Below are 17,262 nucleotides of genomic sequence, written 5' to 3'. Positions count from 1 at the left end.
ATCGTGTAAATGCTACTTTACTAGAGATGTGACTACTTACTGTGTAAAAACGGCCTATTGTCTTTGTAGTCTCGGACACGTCAGAAGTTCTTGAATTTCTGGAATAAGACAAAAACACAAAACCTGACTTCGTGTTAAATATTTGCACAATTGTTTGTAAATTTTAGAGCAAAAAACAAATTCCGTATAAATATTACACAATTAAAGTAAACATCGCATCGAAACGATATTAGTCGAAATGAAAACAACCATAACAATACTCCTTATTGGGAGTTGCATACTCTTAAGTTGTGCACTACCAGTAACCAAAACAAAAAAAGACGAGAAAAAAGAAGAAACAAGTACTCCCGAATCGCCTGATGTTGAGACAGCTTTGGAATATGAACGTTATTTAAAAGAGGTCGTTGAAGCATTGGAAAGTGATCCAGAATTTCGCAAGAAATTAGACAAAGCTCCAGAGGCTGATATACGTGTAAGTATTTATAGAATATGAGCTTTTGATTGTGTCCTTTAAATCAACAAATCAGATATAAAGAACATTATCATAATAGCTACTCTGATTCAATATCTGTGACGAAAATGAGTCAGGGGGAAATACCTTGGGGATTTTAAAATTTAATTTTAATTGGCCTTTTATTCCCAATTCTAATATATTAATTACATTACAGAGTGGTAAAATTGCCCAAGAATTAGACTATGTGAATCATCATGTACGCACAAAATTGGATGAAATCAAACGCCGCGAATTGGAACGTTTACGTACTTTAGCGAAAAAGGAGTACGAATTGGAAAATGAAATCGATCGCGAACACTTGAAAATCAACCAGCATTTGGATCATGCTAATGAACATACATTCGAAATCGAAGATTTAAAGAAATTGATTAAGAAAACTGCTGAAGATTTGGCCGAAGCCGATCGTAAGAGACAGGCCGAGTTTAAAGAGTACGAAATGCAAAAAGAATTTGAGAAAGAAATGATTAAGAAGGAATTAGACGAAGAACAACGTAAAAAATTCGAAGAAGAACAAAAAGCCTTACAGGAAAAACACAAGAAACATGAGAAAGTACATCACCCTGGAAATAAAGCGCAATTGGAAGAAGTGTGGGAGAAACAGGATCATATGGATAAACAAGATTTTGATCCTCATACATTCTTTATGATTCATGGTAAGAATGTTATTATAAAAAAGTACTTAATAGATCTATCTATAGCATAGACAAATATTTAACATCTAGACCTGACTACAAAAAACTTGCAATGATATTTACTTTATGTGTTTGTTAGTTTAGTTCAATATTTGTAACTGAATTTTGAGTACAACTGGTGACATTGCGATATTAATAATTCTAAGTTACGTTGGAAAAGTTATGTTAAAGCTATTAAAGTAATATTTTACCCAAAGAATATTAAGAAGCCTTTAACTAACTATAAACTATAACTTTTCGCAAATATATTTTTTTCAAAGAACTGGTTCCAGAAATAATGGTGACATTACTAGTCAAATAAATAAGAATTTGTTATATTATTCATATTGTTCATTTATAGGTTAAATCTAATTAATTTTTCATTTCAGATGTCGATGGTAATGGTTTTTGGGATGAAACCGAAGTTAAAGCGCTGTTTGTTAAAGAATTGGATAAAGTATACCAGTCTGGCTTACCCGAAGATGATATGCGTGAACGTGCTGAAGAAATGGAACGTATGCGTGAACACGTTTTCCAAGAAACTGATACCAATCGTGATGGTTTAATAAGTTTCCAAGAATTTTTGGAACAAACAAAGCGGGACGAATATAATAGAGATCCAGAATGGCAGACCATTGATGAACAACCTCAATATACGCACGAAGAATATTTAGAATTCGAACGGAGAAGAAAGGAGGAAATTGATCGAATGATTGCACAAGGATTGGTATATTTCAATATTTAAATGTTATTAGAATTAGGTTTGAAAGATTAATATGATTTTTTTGACTTGTAGCTTCCTCCACATCCAAATATGCCACAGGGCTATTATGCACATGATCCAAATACGGCATATCAAACTGGACAACAACAACAACATCCTTCCGGTTATCAACAGCAACCACAAATGCATTATCAAGATCCCCAACAACAGCACATGCAACAACAACAGCAGTATCATCAGCAACAACAACAATACCAGCAGCATCAATATCAGCAGCAACAACAACAACAGCAACAATATCAACAACAGCAACAACAATTCCAAGGACAACCTGTTCAATTAAATCAAAATCAAGTATATCAGCAAATACCAGCTCAACAACAACAACAATACCAGCAGCAACCACAACCCGTTGTAAATAATTTGCCACCTCAACAACAACAGCAACCTATTGTTAATAACTTACCCCCTCAACAACAACAACCTGTTGCAAGTAATTCTCCCACTCAGCAACAACCTGTTGTTAACAATCCAGCTCCCCAACAACAGCAGCCTGTAGCTAATAACAACATTCCACAGCAACAGCAGCAGCAACAGCAGCCAATAAATAATGCTATACCACAACAACCAATAAATAATGTGCAACAACAGGCAAACAACATTCCACAAAAGCATTAAAATCATTCAAGCTTAAGTTCTTCAATGAATTCATAACTTGAAAAAATTGTCTAAAGAAATTTCATTCATCTTGTATTCATATGTACTGTTTACTTACTCTAAATATTGACATTTTCTAATAATAAGTTGTGATTTTTTCAAGCTAAACTAAAAACATACGTATACATTTCATTTGTCATCTCAAAATTGTATAATATCTGCATTTGTTTTTTTTAATATTTCAATAACCTCTTTTTCTCGTATACATATGTACATGCAATTTATTTTAACAATTATAAAGTTATATCATATATTTTTATACATATATGTATATTGTATGTTTAAGACCGTTTTATATTGTGTATTGTTTTCTTTTCGTTTATTAAAAATAAATTAAATGAAATGCAAATTGTAGTAGCTCTTTTCTTTTGTTTAGGTTGTTGGTCGTAAAAATTATACATATTTTCATTTAAATTTACCTGTTCATTGATTGTTTAGACAATTGTCTTTCTTTAAACTTTTGTTAATGGAGTGTCAAGAAGTTCCATATACATAAATACAAATGATTATTTAACATTTTATAAAATCAAACATTTAAAAAAATGTTCAAGGTCCCTTAAATACAAATGATTTCACAGAAAACGTAAAAACTCTGTTCTCCTCGATGTACCCACAAAATGTTTATACGACCAATGAATTCGAAATCACTTAAAATTTTCAATAAAATTGGTTCAGCTTCGGTATATGTATAAGTTTGTCATTCCGTTAGTAATTTCCACAATAAAATTTTGCGACCCTACAAAGTATATACATATGTATGTATGTAAGTATATACTGAATCGTTATTCATAGATAGTGATGTCAGACTTCCAGACTGTCTTTATGTTTGTTATAATTTTCTGGAATGGTTCATTAATAAGGGGGATATGGCAAACTTCGAAAAAAAAAAACACATGAAAACAAGTAAGTATAGTCGGACATGGTCGCCATATGATACCCTGCACCAGTGACTATATTACAAATGTTGATTATTTTTTAATAATAACTCATTTAATTTCATTTTTACGCTAATTCAGAATTATTTTAAGAATTTGTTGACAAAAAGAAAAGTATTTTCTAAAAGTGAGGTTATATGGGGTTTATTATGGGCTTATCCTTATAAATTTTGGTAGAGGGATTTACGTCTATTATACTATATTAGTGTTCATTAGCGAATTTTGACCATTAAGTCATTTACTGAAGGGGACTTTATATGGGAGGTATGAGGGGGTCAAATGAGGCCCGATAATTACGAAAATAAGCAGTATAGTTAAGACTTATATATAAACGAAGTTTTGCAATTTGGAGTGATACAAGAACATTTAACTTATTTATGAGTGGTACGGTTGTATGGGGGCTATGCGAAATAATATACCGATTTTAATAATTTTCAATATTGCGACCTGTAGCATGCGCAAAAGGTTAACATGGACACACAGACGGACAGACTGACATAGCTAAATCGACTAAGAAAGTGATTCTGGTATACTTTAAGATGGATGTAGAACCAATATTTTTGGGTGTTACAAACATCGGCACAAACGTATAATACCCTCCAGACTATAGTGGTGTACGGTATAAATATGCGGTATCAATATCACAGCATTACGACAAAGAGTCAATGCATCCAAAAATAACAGTCATTTCCACTAACTTTTAACCTCCTGGTCGGCTCTAATTCGTCTTTCGTCACGAATGTATTCCTTGTAAACGAGAACGAACACAGTCGACACTTTAGTGTCCCTTTTGTTAGCGAGAACAAAGACAGTCGTTACATTACCGTGCCCTAGTAATCTAAAAAGTAGTCGCTTAAAAAACTTTAGTGAAAAATTTCATTGCCATGTATTGACTCCTTTGGATTATCATTTTGACTATTCGTTATAATTTATCGAGTGACGATTGGCTTCCACCTAGGATATTATTAATTAAATTTCTGAAATATTAACAAGTGAATATTTTCAAAAATGTAAATAGCACATCAAAAAGTCGAATTTAAAATTAATTCTATATAGAATTTATTCATTCTCATAAAATAAAAGATATGATATGATTATTTTTTTTATACAATTTCATTTAATGTGTTTTTATTGTATATGCTTTTCAGCATCAATGCATAAAATATTATTTAGTATAAAGTCTTAAAAATAATACATAAGAATAAAAACTAAACTGAATTGTTGGGGTTAAATATTAATTATCATTTGGGGATTAGTTTTAATATGATATATTAACGACTATGAGATTTAAACAACAAGCCAATGATTCGCCAATTAATAATACATATGTATGTTATTTTAAATATAGATAATCTAAGCAACAACTTTAATGGTGGAAAAATAAAAAAATAAAATAGAAATAAACGGGTGTTTAAAGCAAATTTATAACAAGCTCTTTTTAATATATTATTCGTATTTAAGAAGGCAATTTGTGTATGGATTGAATATGACAGCAATATAAAATGAAATTAAACATTTTTGTATATTAATAATTATTTAGTTAACATAGTTGAATATTTGTATGTTTTAAAAACTTACAAACTAAAATAAGAGATATGCATGTAAAAGGGAAAAACACATTTCCTTAACTAAAAAAAATGTTATAGGTTTTCGCTTGAGGTTAAAACGATATTTTTTTATTTTTTGTGATTTTGTTTATAGAATTCTCCTCAAGTTCATGGGACAAGGAATAAGAAGTTTTGAGTTTCATGTGAATAAGCAAAGAAATCATAATTGGCACTCAAGTGTATTTTTATTTTGGAAAAATTAAAAATTAAATGATGAAGGTATTGTTTGTATATAAACGATGGGAGATTATTTTTTGTTTATTCAATTTTCTTTCAAAAATAAATACTAATTTCAATATTTAATACATTTTCTTAGTTTTCTTTCGTTTAACTGAGCAGCACTAATTGTGTTTAAGGACATCATCATTGTAATATTCCTGATGTTTTTTTAAGGCAGGAACTTTAACAAACTTTTTTTTTTAATTTTCAATTTTCATATCTATAACAATTTCAAAAATATTTTATAAATTCTGTATTTGAGCAGAATATAATCTACAATACTCAAAATTTATAATTTTTATATTGTAACATAACGTTTTTTTCATTTTTTTTTTTCTTTAATAAATGCGACATACAAAAAATACAGTCGAAATTAATAATTAGCCAAAGTTAGTAAGTTAGTACGGATTAATGGATTTAATTGATTGATAAGTTGAGTATCAGTTTTGCTTTATAATAATTACGAAATCAGTAATAATATAAATGGACAAAAACTGAGTTTTTTTTTCACTTAGTACACATGTTAAGTATACGCTTAAAGTTAAAATGAAGAGGGAGAAGTTAGAAGGTCCTTATATAGACATGCTAACATATTTGAGAACTTAAATAAGTTTATGAGATAAAAAAAAGAGAGCAATTTAAAGTAGTTTCTTATGGGAAAAGAAATATTAAAATAATATTTTACTTTATTTATCAGTTTTTATAAAACTCGATGGTCTTGGAAGTCCACTGCGTTTTATATTCGAAGGCGGCCTAAGGCCAGATGGTTTTGGAATACCTGTAGAACCGATGGTAATTTTGGTAAGAGCCGCTGTAGTATTTGATTTCAACGCATTGCTATTATTAGAGGTACCAGTTGTCTTTATAACCGTAGTTTTATTAAGACTTTGAGCGCTACCTCGGGAAGATGCTGACGACATACTCTACAGATAGAAATTGAAAATTTTAAAATTAATAGCAATATATTGGAAACAAGATACCACTTACATCTGTAGGAGATTGTCTTCCCGCTTCACAATCAGCATTTGATGCGGCCGGTTGCATTCCTTTGGCTGTAACTGTGAGGCTATAGTAACCCGAAGATGGTCTTGCCAAACCAGCACGTTTTGCAGCTGCACCGCCTTGCATTGCAGCTCCAGGAGCTCGTATGCCAGATACAAGTTTCGGAACTTTAAATACTGATTCGTCAGATTTCTAAAATCACAAACAAATTGTTACATCTAATAATTGTCAGATTTCATAATATTAACCTGTTGCGTGTTCGGCATTTGATTGCTGCTGGGATTTAACAAACATGAATTTCGATTTGGATTTGCTTTGGCCTAAACAAATTATATAAAACAAATTTCAATATATAATACTTTTATTAAATGTTTAAACTTGATTATTTACCAATTTTTCGGTTGAAATTCCTGTTGCACTTGGTTTTTTAAGGCCAAAACTTTTAGGTGCTTGCAAGCCTCCACCGGTATTGTTGGCATAAGTATGATGGCTTGACAAGTTATGAAAAGATTTTGATTTGATACCCATGGGGCTTTTTAGTTCACCCGATTGCTTTTCATTAGGTCCGCCAACTTGTGTGCGATTTAAGGAGACATTTGCCGCACTTGATCCTTTTGATAGACCAACATTCAATGCAGAGGTTGTTGCATTTAGATTTGTTTGTCGTGGAATAGATTTCTCTAGTTCGTCAGCCGATGTCGCTTTGCTAACTGCGGAAAACTTTGTCAGTCCGCTAAGATATCGTGGTCGAGATAATGAACGAGGCTTAGAGGATGCTACTTCCGGTGCTACAGGGACAGCAGTAGGAGCGGGTGCAACCTCTGGCAAGTTTCGAATATTAGTTTGTAATTTATCTTTTGGTTTCTTGTAAGTTAAGAAGTTAGGATTTATTTTCGATGTTGATTTATTCGTAATATTCGTCTCAACTTCGGATTTATTGTTATTGAAAACAGGGGAAGCAGTTTGATCACGTCTGGAAAACCTCTGATTCATCTGTTCGGAATCTTCTGCACTTTCAACGTTCACATCAATAGCGTAGTCATCAATACAAGGCACATTTAATTCAAATCCCGAAAGACCATCTCCACAGCCCGCGTCACCATTGCGGTTTTTATTTATTTTAATAGTTTTAAATCGATCACGATCCCGTTCGCGTTTCTCAACCAGTCTATATTGGCCAGGTGTCGATTCTTTGGCGTTATCCGAATGTTGGGTTGACAAAGTAGATTGTGTTTCTGGCATTGACTCAGTCTTTTCTTGCACCATTTCAAGGGGATTTTGACCACTTAAATTTTCAGTCTCATTTGTTATATTTGGCCGAATGTCACCTATAGCATCATCTTCTTTGTGTACTGTAAACGATGATCCCAAAGATACTTTAGTACCATGCATTGAGCTCGATGATAGCGTGGACATATTAAAGTCATCATATAAACGACTTCGTCGGCTTAAAAGACGCTCGCCTCCAGTACTTGCAGTGCTTACCGAAGATAAACTAAGACCATTTGAAATCTTGGAATCCGTTATACTGCTCGTCGTAACAGAATCTTTAAGGGGGCTCTTTATAACATCAGACGACGTTTCGCTTAACGCATGAGGGGATTCCACTAAATGCTCTTTCGATTTCTTGCAATCATCTTGTGTAACAATATCCATGGTCATATTAAGATAGTCTTTGGAAGAGTGGTCTTCCTCCCCCAATATATCTGCGGATACCCTCATCATATCACGCATGTCCTTAGCTTCACGCGAAATTTCTCTTTGTTGCGATTTATCTCTATTTGGGCCATAGTTAAAGCGTCTCTTAATCGAGTCTAATGACTTTTTCATTTTCAATTGCTCCGCATTCAACTCCACTTTACTAAATTCATCCAACATATGATCGAATTCTTCCTCATTGTTATTCGATGCCAGTAGATTAGCTTCAGCTTGGGCTAAATCCATAACGTTCTTCATTTCGAGCGAAGGACTCGGCTGTTCTAAGTGTTTTAAATTCTTGTCGAATGTTGGATATATGATGTTAGTTTTGTTCATTTGATCGTTGATTGCTTTGTGTTGATTGTTTTCAAAAGTCTCGTTAAGAACTCTTGTGGCATTAGCACCGGTAGGTGGAACTATCGGCGATATGTTACCATCATAAACCATTTTTAACGTCGGAGTGTAATGATGTTTATTATAACGTACACTGGATGCATGAGGAGTTGACATATAATTCTTCATGGTTGCAATGTTCTTTTCTACACCCTCGGGTGTTTCACAGCGCGTATCTGGTGTGATATTCTGACATTCAAATGTTGAGTTTCCGGCTTTTACATTTTCTGTAACACTATCGGCACCTCCACTTGCCGTTGATAAGCATATTGTCTCATCAAGAACTGCTGCAGGCTTATTCTCCTTTGCCGAATTTTGTGTGTCCCCATAGTTTTGAGTTACGCTAAGAGCTTGATCTGAGGGTATGCTAGCATACATACTGTTTTCAACCAAATTATAGGTAATATCACCAATCATTTCATCCGATAGAATCATTGTACGCTGAAGAGCATTCGGTATTTGGTTACCACCACTATTACTCCCTGAAGTTTTTAATCCATGACACGAGGCTAATTCCAATTGCACACCACCATTGAAAGTTCTATCCATGTTGCTGTTAACGATTTCTACTGTGCGATTATTAGCCTCGACGCTTTCTGTGGAGTTGTCCATTGTACTGCAACCCGATGCCGTTTTACTGAGGGTCAGAGAAATATCATCGATTTGTCCAATGTGTGAGTCTTTAATTAAAGTTCCATCACTAGACATGGTCAGTGATTCGAGAGCCTTTCGGTCTCGAATCATGTCACTTAAGCTATAACCATCATTTGTTACTTTACCAGTTAGGTTAAAGTTACTAAATCCAACCGCATCTGAACCACCAAAATCTAAGCTGTTGGTCGACTGCAAAAAGTTTATATTCGAAAAATCTGCTGATGTAATTAGCGAATTGTTCATACGGTCCATAGACGCGTCCATGGATGAAAATGGTGGCGGTGATGTATCTTGCAAAAATGACTTATGCATATTTGTGACCAAACCACCAATTTCTAAATTAAACATCGGATTATCTGGCTGTGAATGCATAGCATTTTGTTGGTGATGATTATTTGTCTGATACTGTGAAGTATTCGTTGAATTTGTCTATGAACAATAAAATATTAAAACATTAAAACAATTGCTGCTATAAATAATGTTATAAGGAAAGATAGTGCTGTGGTGCTGATTTTACTATTTTCAAACATAAAATATATAGAAATATAAAAAGTTGTCTTGTACATTAAGAAGTAAACAATTTATGTATACACTTTAAGGAGTAATGTTAGGAAAATAAATTAGTTCTTATTTACGTACATGACTCATTTGTTTTCGATGTGCATGTACATATATAAATTGTCATTTGCGTCACTAACTAGCCAACATACGTATTCATTTGTGTCAAAAAATAGCACCAAAAATCTCACAACCAATTTATCTTGATGTGTACATTATAGTTTGTTATCCTAAAGCCTTTTTAATTAGTGTAAATCATATATATGAGCAATTATTTATACAGTGGTATTCGCATAAGCTAACGCACTGGTTTCATTATAAAGTGAATTTAAGTGAATGATCTCTTCTAAGAAGCCATAGACTAATCTATATTTTACAAACATATTTTCTATAAGTTAGTTCATGGACTAGTATACAGAATAGTCCATAGCATACATGGGAATTTTTCATTAAGCATTAAAATTTCATTACCACCCAGCAAAAAGTTACATGACAAAGATGTTGTTCAATCAGAGGTGCAAGTGATGACGAAGTGGTTCGATTTAGGTGAAACATGCATGATTTTAACATTAGCGTGTCATTGGAGATCATGTGTTTATGCGAGAATTTCGAATAATCGAACCAATGCAATTTCAATGATTCGAAAACGATGTTTCATTAATTCAAGCTATTTGTTTTGTATGTATTTTTGAAGGACATTTTAAATATTTTTAAGGAAAATAGTATAATAAATTAGGGAAAATATATAAAATAATATTAATAATCAAAAATATTTCTAATAACACATACATTTCATTTGATTAAAATAACAATCTGAATTCATTTTTGAAGTTTCAAAGAATTTTTTTAACTGCGGAATAGGTTGAATTTTGGAAGGCATTTAGAATGAGTTGTATTAGCACTGTTATTAAAGAAGTCATGAAACTTGCATTCACTTTGCACTACTGCAAAATTTTTTTGGTGGGCATTTATAGAAAAAATTGTAATGAAAAATATTTTAAGTACCATTTAATGAAAATTATATTTTTTTCATTATAACTTTTTTTGATAATGGTAATGAATTTGATAATGAATTTTCAAAAACGAATTTAATTAGTATTTAAAATTGTCGAAAAATATATTAAGGAAAATTTTTCGAAGATTCGAGGTTTGAAAGCTTTTAAAACCAGTTCCCGTAGTCCAAATTGGCTGAAATTTTGCAGTCATAAGTATATCTGATGACAATACAATAATATGTTCGAATATTCGAAATTAAGTTCGAAAATTCGAAGTTATTTTCGAAAATTTTTTTATGTTTTTAAATTAATCTCTGAGTCATAAAACCTAAAAAAAAAAATTTCGAAAATTCGAACTCGTGTTCGAAAAAATTTTAAAGCTGTTAAAACTAGTTCTTCTAGTCCGAATGTGCTGAAATTTGGCATACATGATTTCACCTACTGACAATACATTATAATGTTCGGATATTCGAAATTAATTTCGAAATTCGAACTAATGTTCGAAAATTTTTAAAATCCATTGAAAAATGGTAATGAAAATTTATTTTTAAATAATTACTAATGAAATCGTTTCATTAAAAACCATTACCATTAGACAAAATAATGCTAATGAAAAAAAAATAATTATAATTTTTTTCAATTTAATGCTAATGAAATCGTCAATTAATTAGTCGATATAATTAACTACTCCCATGTATGGTCCATAGAATAGTTATTAGACTAGTCTATAGACTAGTTAATATACTAGTTATTAAACTTTTCCATAGACTTAAAACGTTATTTTAAATTTTTTTTTAGTATTTTACTAATTTATCAGTACCGGTCCAATATTTATAGGGTTGTTTAACAACATACCTTGGATACCTTGGATGACCTGCAGCGAAGTTGAAAACTGTATTTTTCTTGTTTTGCCCTTACAAGTTTAATTTAATGTAAACCAACACATAACAATAACAATTGGAAATTCGATACAAATTTAGTGAAATATTTTTAAATAAATTGAATTTTTATACTTTTAACAATATATGTTTTCTTACATCATGATACAAAAAACATACATATATATACAAATATGAAACTTTGGAAGCCATAAGATCCTCACAAATATCATGACAAGAACTTAAAAACATCAACAAGTTTACTTTTTAAAATAAAGGGCATCGCATTTATCCAATTCACTATCAGTATCATATTGTTGTCATTTCGCAGACAAAATTTTCGAAACAAAAACAACGCTACGGCACCGATTGTGAATTTTGTAATATTTGGGATTCATAAGTATGTAAAAAAAACAATCGGAAATATTTCACTGCGTTTTTAACGAATTTCCATTTTTTAAAAGAAAAATTGTATTATTGGTTGTGTTGGTAGTACTTTAGGGGAAAACTCAACTTCCATAGAACATAATAATGGTTGTATCATGGTGTAGAATAACGTGTTGTTAAAAAACTCTGAGAATTTACAACACTTTTTAGAAACCTCTAAAAAGTGTCGTAAATAATGTTTTTACAAAAATCGAAATTTCTCTGAAACTAACGCTAACCGGAAAATTTCATAACGATTTTTGAACTGAGAGGATGGAAATACATAGAAATTATTTAAAAGGCCTGCAAAATGTTCGATTTTGTTGATTAGTGTTATTAGACTAGTACATATACATATGTAATACTTAATAGACTAGTCATTGAACTATAATATTGTTATAATAAAGCTTAAAAAAGCTCTAATATAAAAAATGTTGCCGTTATTAGAATTTTTTCTTATAAAATACATTTTAAGCAATATTCAGTTAATATATAAAAAAAAAAACAAATTTAAATTAAACATGAAAGAGGACAAGGGAATCTTCATTTTGCTTCTAAAAAACGTTCATGTCAATTGATAGTGTTTAACTTTTGAAATTATTAACATCTGTTAAATAATAAATCTAACAATCATTGTTTGAAACAACAGGTTTGCATTGATACTATAATTTACACAACATTTATATTAGTTGTGTTTTGTTGCTATCAATGAGTGTTAACGCTTAAAGTTAGCAACAAAACGAACATTACCTGACTTGGCATCACTCCACAGAAGAAATCTGCTAAATCTTGAAATTATTTACATTTTCTTAAAAAAGGTTTTTTTATTTGATATTTTTTTTTGATTTAAATTTTATTTTAAAATATTTTTTTATTGTTTGACATAAACACATTAATATTTGTATTTTTATTTTTGAATTGGTAGCACTTTTATCGACGTTAAAATTAACTTGTATAATTTTACACGTTAACTCCTAACGTTTATACATTTTAAATTTATATGAAATTGCCTTTGAACGTTAGCAACAAAACACAACTATTATAAATACACATTTATGTATGTTTTTATATACATACATACATATGTATACTTTTTATTAAATATAAATTTCGTCACATAAACAAACAATAAACAGCTCTCATGTTTGCTGATTTATTGAATTCAAGGTCGAACTGTTTTTTAACGGTCAATTAGATTGAGGAAATTAAGATATATTAAAAAGTGTTTAGGTGTTTGTTAAAAGAGATATATGAATACATATAAGAATTAATCTACACTAGCATTTGAAATGCGTAGAAATATACAAACATACATACATATGTGTGTATCTGGTAAAATAAATAGTAAATATTTGTATTATCTACTTTATGTTTATCCAATCTGCAATAATTACTCTTTTAAATATTAAACCTTTCGTAATATATTCTTTCGTATATATTCAGAAACTTGTGTTTTATTTTACAAAAATAATTTCGTTAAGTTTTTTTCAGTGTAAATAAAGTGGTTTGAGTATTAGTTTGTGTAAATTTTAGTTGTTGTAAGAAGAAACATTGACGATATTGCTACGGTAGTCTTGCTTTCTAATGAATAGTTCAGAATTGTTTGTATGAGATCTATTTTTTCTCTGTCAAGATTCAAGGATTCTTCATATTTTCTTATAACACACAAATTCGTAATTTTGGGCATTTTAGGGAATCTTCGAAGGTATCCATGTAAGATTTTCATTGAATTGGGTAAAATTCTTGCATGAGTCTCTTTTTTTCAATTACATACATACAAAATTGTATTTTCTTCAAATATTTAGAAATTTTGGACAGTTATTAGTCTGTAGTCAACATAATGTCAAGTGTGTCCAAATTTGAACTGAATATTTCTTAAAAAATCAGATAAAAAATATTCTTATACAATACAATATTGCAAATTTATGTCAATGCTTTTTAATAAACAGTAACATTACAGAAATATGAAAGTTAAAAATAAATTAAAAGAAAAATAATTTTATATGCAACCACAACACAATGAAACAGCATTTACATAAATAAATACTTACGAATTGCAGTTCAAGATTTTGAGCAGATTTCCGTTTGGGTCGCGTGAATGTTCTGGAATCATATTTATAAGCTGTACACGAATATTTAAAACGTCATTGTAACCAACAATATCCATATTTAAGATTGCATGCAGAGCAGTTGAAAATTAATTTGAATGAATGCGTGGGAAATAAAAGAAAAGAGAAAAATTTTAAAAATAAGAAGTGGTATCCGACTATACAATTAAAAAATCATTTAAAACAAAATCAAAAAACATTGGCATGATAGTACCTTAAGTATAAGAAAATTTCCAATAATTAAAAAAATGAAAATGGGGGCAATAAACGTTAAAAATGTAACTGAAATATGCAGATTTGTCTTGCTTTCTTTTATAAACAAGATTCAATTCGAGTTTAAATGTGGGAATGCATTTTTGTCTAGTTACATATCTAAACTTGTTTAACTTCCTAACATTGTTGGTATTACTATATACATTAGGGCAGCACCAAAATGAAAGTCGCTGATAGTTCCACCGAAAATTAAAATTTAGTTCATTCAAAGCTAACATTGCTAAAAAATTTTGGCCTGCCATCAATATTTAGTGAGGTTTTTATTTTTTTCATATTTTGGTCTTTGAAGGCACAAAAAATTATGATTAAAAGGGACTCTCAGAGTTCATATGGTAAACAAATTTGATAACTTTTCTTGTGTGAAACATGAACAAATTTCAAAAGCCTTAAAATATTACCTTCTCACGAAATATTATCCCCAGAACAAAATTTTTTGAGAAAAGGTATCTTATAATGTAATAAGCTTTCATTTTTAGTACTTTATTGTTCTTCCTACAAACGGAACCACACTAATGTACATACGTACATAAATATGAATGTAGGTACATATGTTGGTAAAAGTAATGGTCAAAACCATGGGCTTAGAAATTTGTATATACATACGTTTGTTAATTACAAGAAAAGTGTAATTTATGTCATATTTTTTTCATTTTGAAGACATTTAAACATTTATGGACAAAACGAGTTACCGGTTGGTTGGTTAGTTGGCTGTTTAAGAAAGACCGTTGCTGCAGTAACCCATTTAAAGACATTGTAAATTTTCATACTTAAGTAACAAACAAATCCAAGTAGGTATTTATTTTTATTGTGGGACGTTTTTATTTTACCTTGTTCTTGTTGCTGTTGCTGTGGCTGTGGCTGTGAATGGGAGGAGGTGTTGTTTAAAGGCGGTATAACATTATTACTTTTCCATTGTTGCAAAATATTTGATATATCATCGTGTGTTTTGTCTTCGAGAAATCTATAACATTTATAAATGTTTTAATTGATTTTATGGTTTAGCAATTAGCAATATTTTTCTTTCTCTCATTTAAAACTTACATAAAGGAATCATCTTTAAGTGCCTCATCAACATCTATAATATCCATGATGATGACTAAAAAATAGTTTGTTCAGCAATCAACAATAGACGTTATTCGTTCGTTTTTCTTTTTGATTTTATAATTTGTTAGTTGTTGGTCGGGTACAGAAAGCAAGGGAATCAAATCTCAAGTAAAACAACAAATAACACGTATTTTTACTTGAGAGTCTTGTTTGATTGACCCTTTTATATTATTTCAATATGCTGATCGCATATACAATTATACACTTAATTTTTTCACTTTTTATTATTTAGACCACAAAAAATAAATTATTTTTCTGTTTTATTTGAAATAAGTATAAAATAAATTATGACAAAACTAAAAAAGGGTAAAAATTACAAAAGAGGCACCACACGACGTAATTTTTTGCTAATTTCTCTTTATTTTGTGTTTTGTTTCCTTTTGACTCCTCAACTTTGTTTTTTTTTTATTTTTCTTTCTTCTTTTTGTATTTTTTGATTTCTTTTCTTTTGTACGAAGCTCTAGTAATGTTTTATTTTAATAGCACTAAATTAATTTACATTTTAATAAATTGTTTGTAGTGCTATTAACAAAATTTGTTAAATATTAAAATCTAATATTTTTGCACCAGTTTGTTTTATTAAATTCACATTATTAATAAAAATACAATTAAAAATGCAATGCTTGCTTCCTCCCAGATTTAGAGACCTTAGTCGATATACATTAATGACGGCGGCAGCTGACATTAAAAACTTCAACGACGACTATAAATCGGCTGTTAGCCGGCTAAGTTTTCAACTTTAATAAAAACGGAATCCGAGTTATTAAAAACTGGGAATTTGGAAGCAAATATTTATAAAATCAGAATTTTTAAAATTATCTGTATAAAATCCGGACATAATATGAAAAAGTCGTACGTAAAGTGTGTAGCCCAATTTAATGTATAAATATGTATGTTATTATCTTTAACAATATTTTCTGGTGGTAAAAAACTGAAGATGTGGCAGCTCTTATCTTTAGTTTTGTGTTTGACATACAGATGGCACTAACTGCTTTAAGAAATAAATCTAACTATTTTATTCGTCAATAGATGGCACTTAATATCATTACTCAAAATATCGCCAAATTATTCACAAAACGGATAGCGCTGCATTTTATTTCTGTGCTAAACCAACATATTAAATATAATTGAAAATTTTACCCGCAACATAGAAAATGTACATATGTATGTATGTAAAGTAATTTATCCTTAAAAAGCCGTTTCAAATGCACATGTCAACGAAATCTTGTAAAAACTTTAAAACTATTTCACTGATTTCTATGTTTTTTATTATTAACCACAGTTTTTCTTTATTACTCACAATTTTAACGCAATAGTATATAGTTTATTTTAGAGATGGGGGTAGTGCACTAATTTTTAACTATTACTAATAATTAGTGGTAGTTCAAAATTATTCACTACTTTTATTTATGTTTAGTGATGAATTGAAAAATATAAGCCGCACTCAATAATAGTGATATTAAAAATTTTTAACTAAAAATATGAAATAATATTTTCTACACTATGAAATAATATTTTCTACACTAAATTATTAGTTCAAAAATATTCCTGCACTATTTTTTTTTTCAACAAAGAAATGTTTCACTAATTTGAAGGTTCACGTTAATAGATCAGTCTAGAAATGGTGTAAGTCAACCAAAAACTCATTGGACGAATATTATTAATGAGTAAAACGTTCATTATTTACAAAGTTTCCAAGCTATTGCCTAAAAAACATCCAGTAGCCACATAATTTTGGCAACGCAGCTGAAGTGGCAATCGAGATACAAAATTGGCCATTTAATTT

At 30.1% G+C, this 17,262-nt stretch overlaps 2 protein-coding genes across 2 annotated transcripts; one reads left to right on the top strand and one right to left on the bottom strand.

The window, feature by feature from the left end:
- Positions 1-63: 63 nt before the first annotated feature.
- LOC119609437 (nucleobindin-2) lies at positions 64-2,971 on the top strand. The gene is made up of 4 exons (XM_037964203.1): positions 64-472; positions 669-1,167; positions 1,575-1,912; positions 1,982-2,971. The coding sequence occupies exons 1-4, from the start codon at positions 239-241 to the stop codon at positions 2,585-2,587; spliced, it is 1,677 nt and encodes a 558-aa protein (XP_037820131.1). The 5' UTR covers positions 64-238; the 3' UTR covers positions 2,588-2,971.
- A 2,753-nt stretch (positions 2,972-5,724) lies between these two features.
- LOC119609434 (probable serine/threonine-protein kinase DDB_G0282963) lies at positions 5,725-15,818 on the bottom strand. The gene is made up of 7 exons (XM_037964199.1): positions 15,414-15,818; positions 15,200-15,333; positions 14,043-14,113; positions 6,780-9,563; positions 6,638-6,709; positions 6,375-6,581; positions 5,725-6,310 (listed from the first exon to the last, which is right to left on the bottom strand). Exons 1-7 carry the CDS (start codon positions 15,458-15,460, stop codon positions 6,074-6,076), a joined length of 3,552 nt encoding a protein of 1,183 aa, XP_037820127.1. The 5' UTR covers positions 15,461-15,818; the 3' UTR covers positions 5,725-6,073.
- Positions 15,819-17,262: the final 1,444 nt, after the last annotated feature.

The sequence above is a fragment of the Lucilia sericata genome, unplaced genomic scaffold (genome assembly GCF_015586225.1).
Source record: "Lucilia sericata isolate MDLA Ls3-8-SP2 unplaced genomic scaffold, ASM1558622v1 Contig000981F_arrow, whole genome shotgun sequence".
Taxonomy (NCBI): domain Eukaryota; kingdom Metazoa; phylum Arthropoda; class Insecta; order Diptera; family Calliphoridae; genus Lucilia; species Lucilia sericata.
This window is presented reverse-complemented; position numbering and strand designations above follow the sequence as displayed.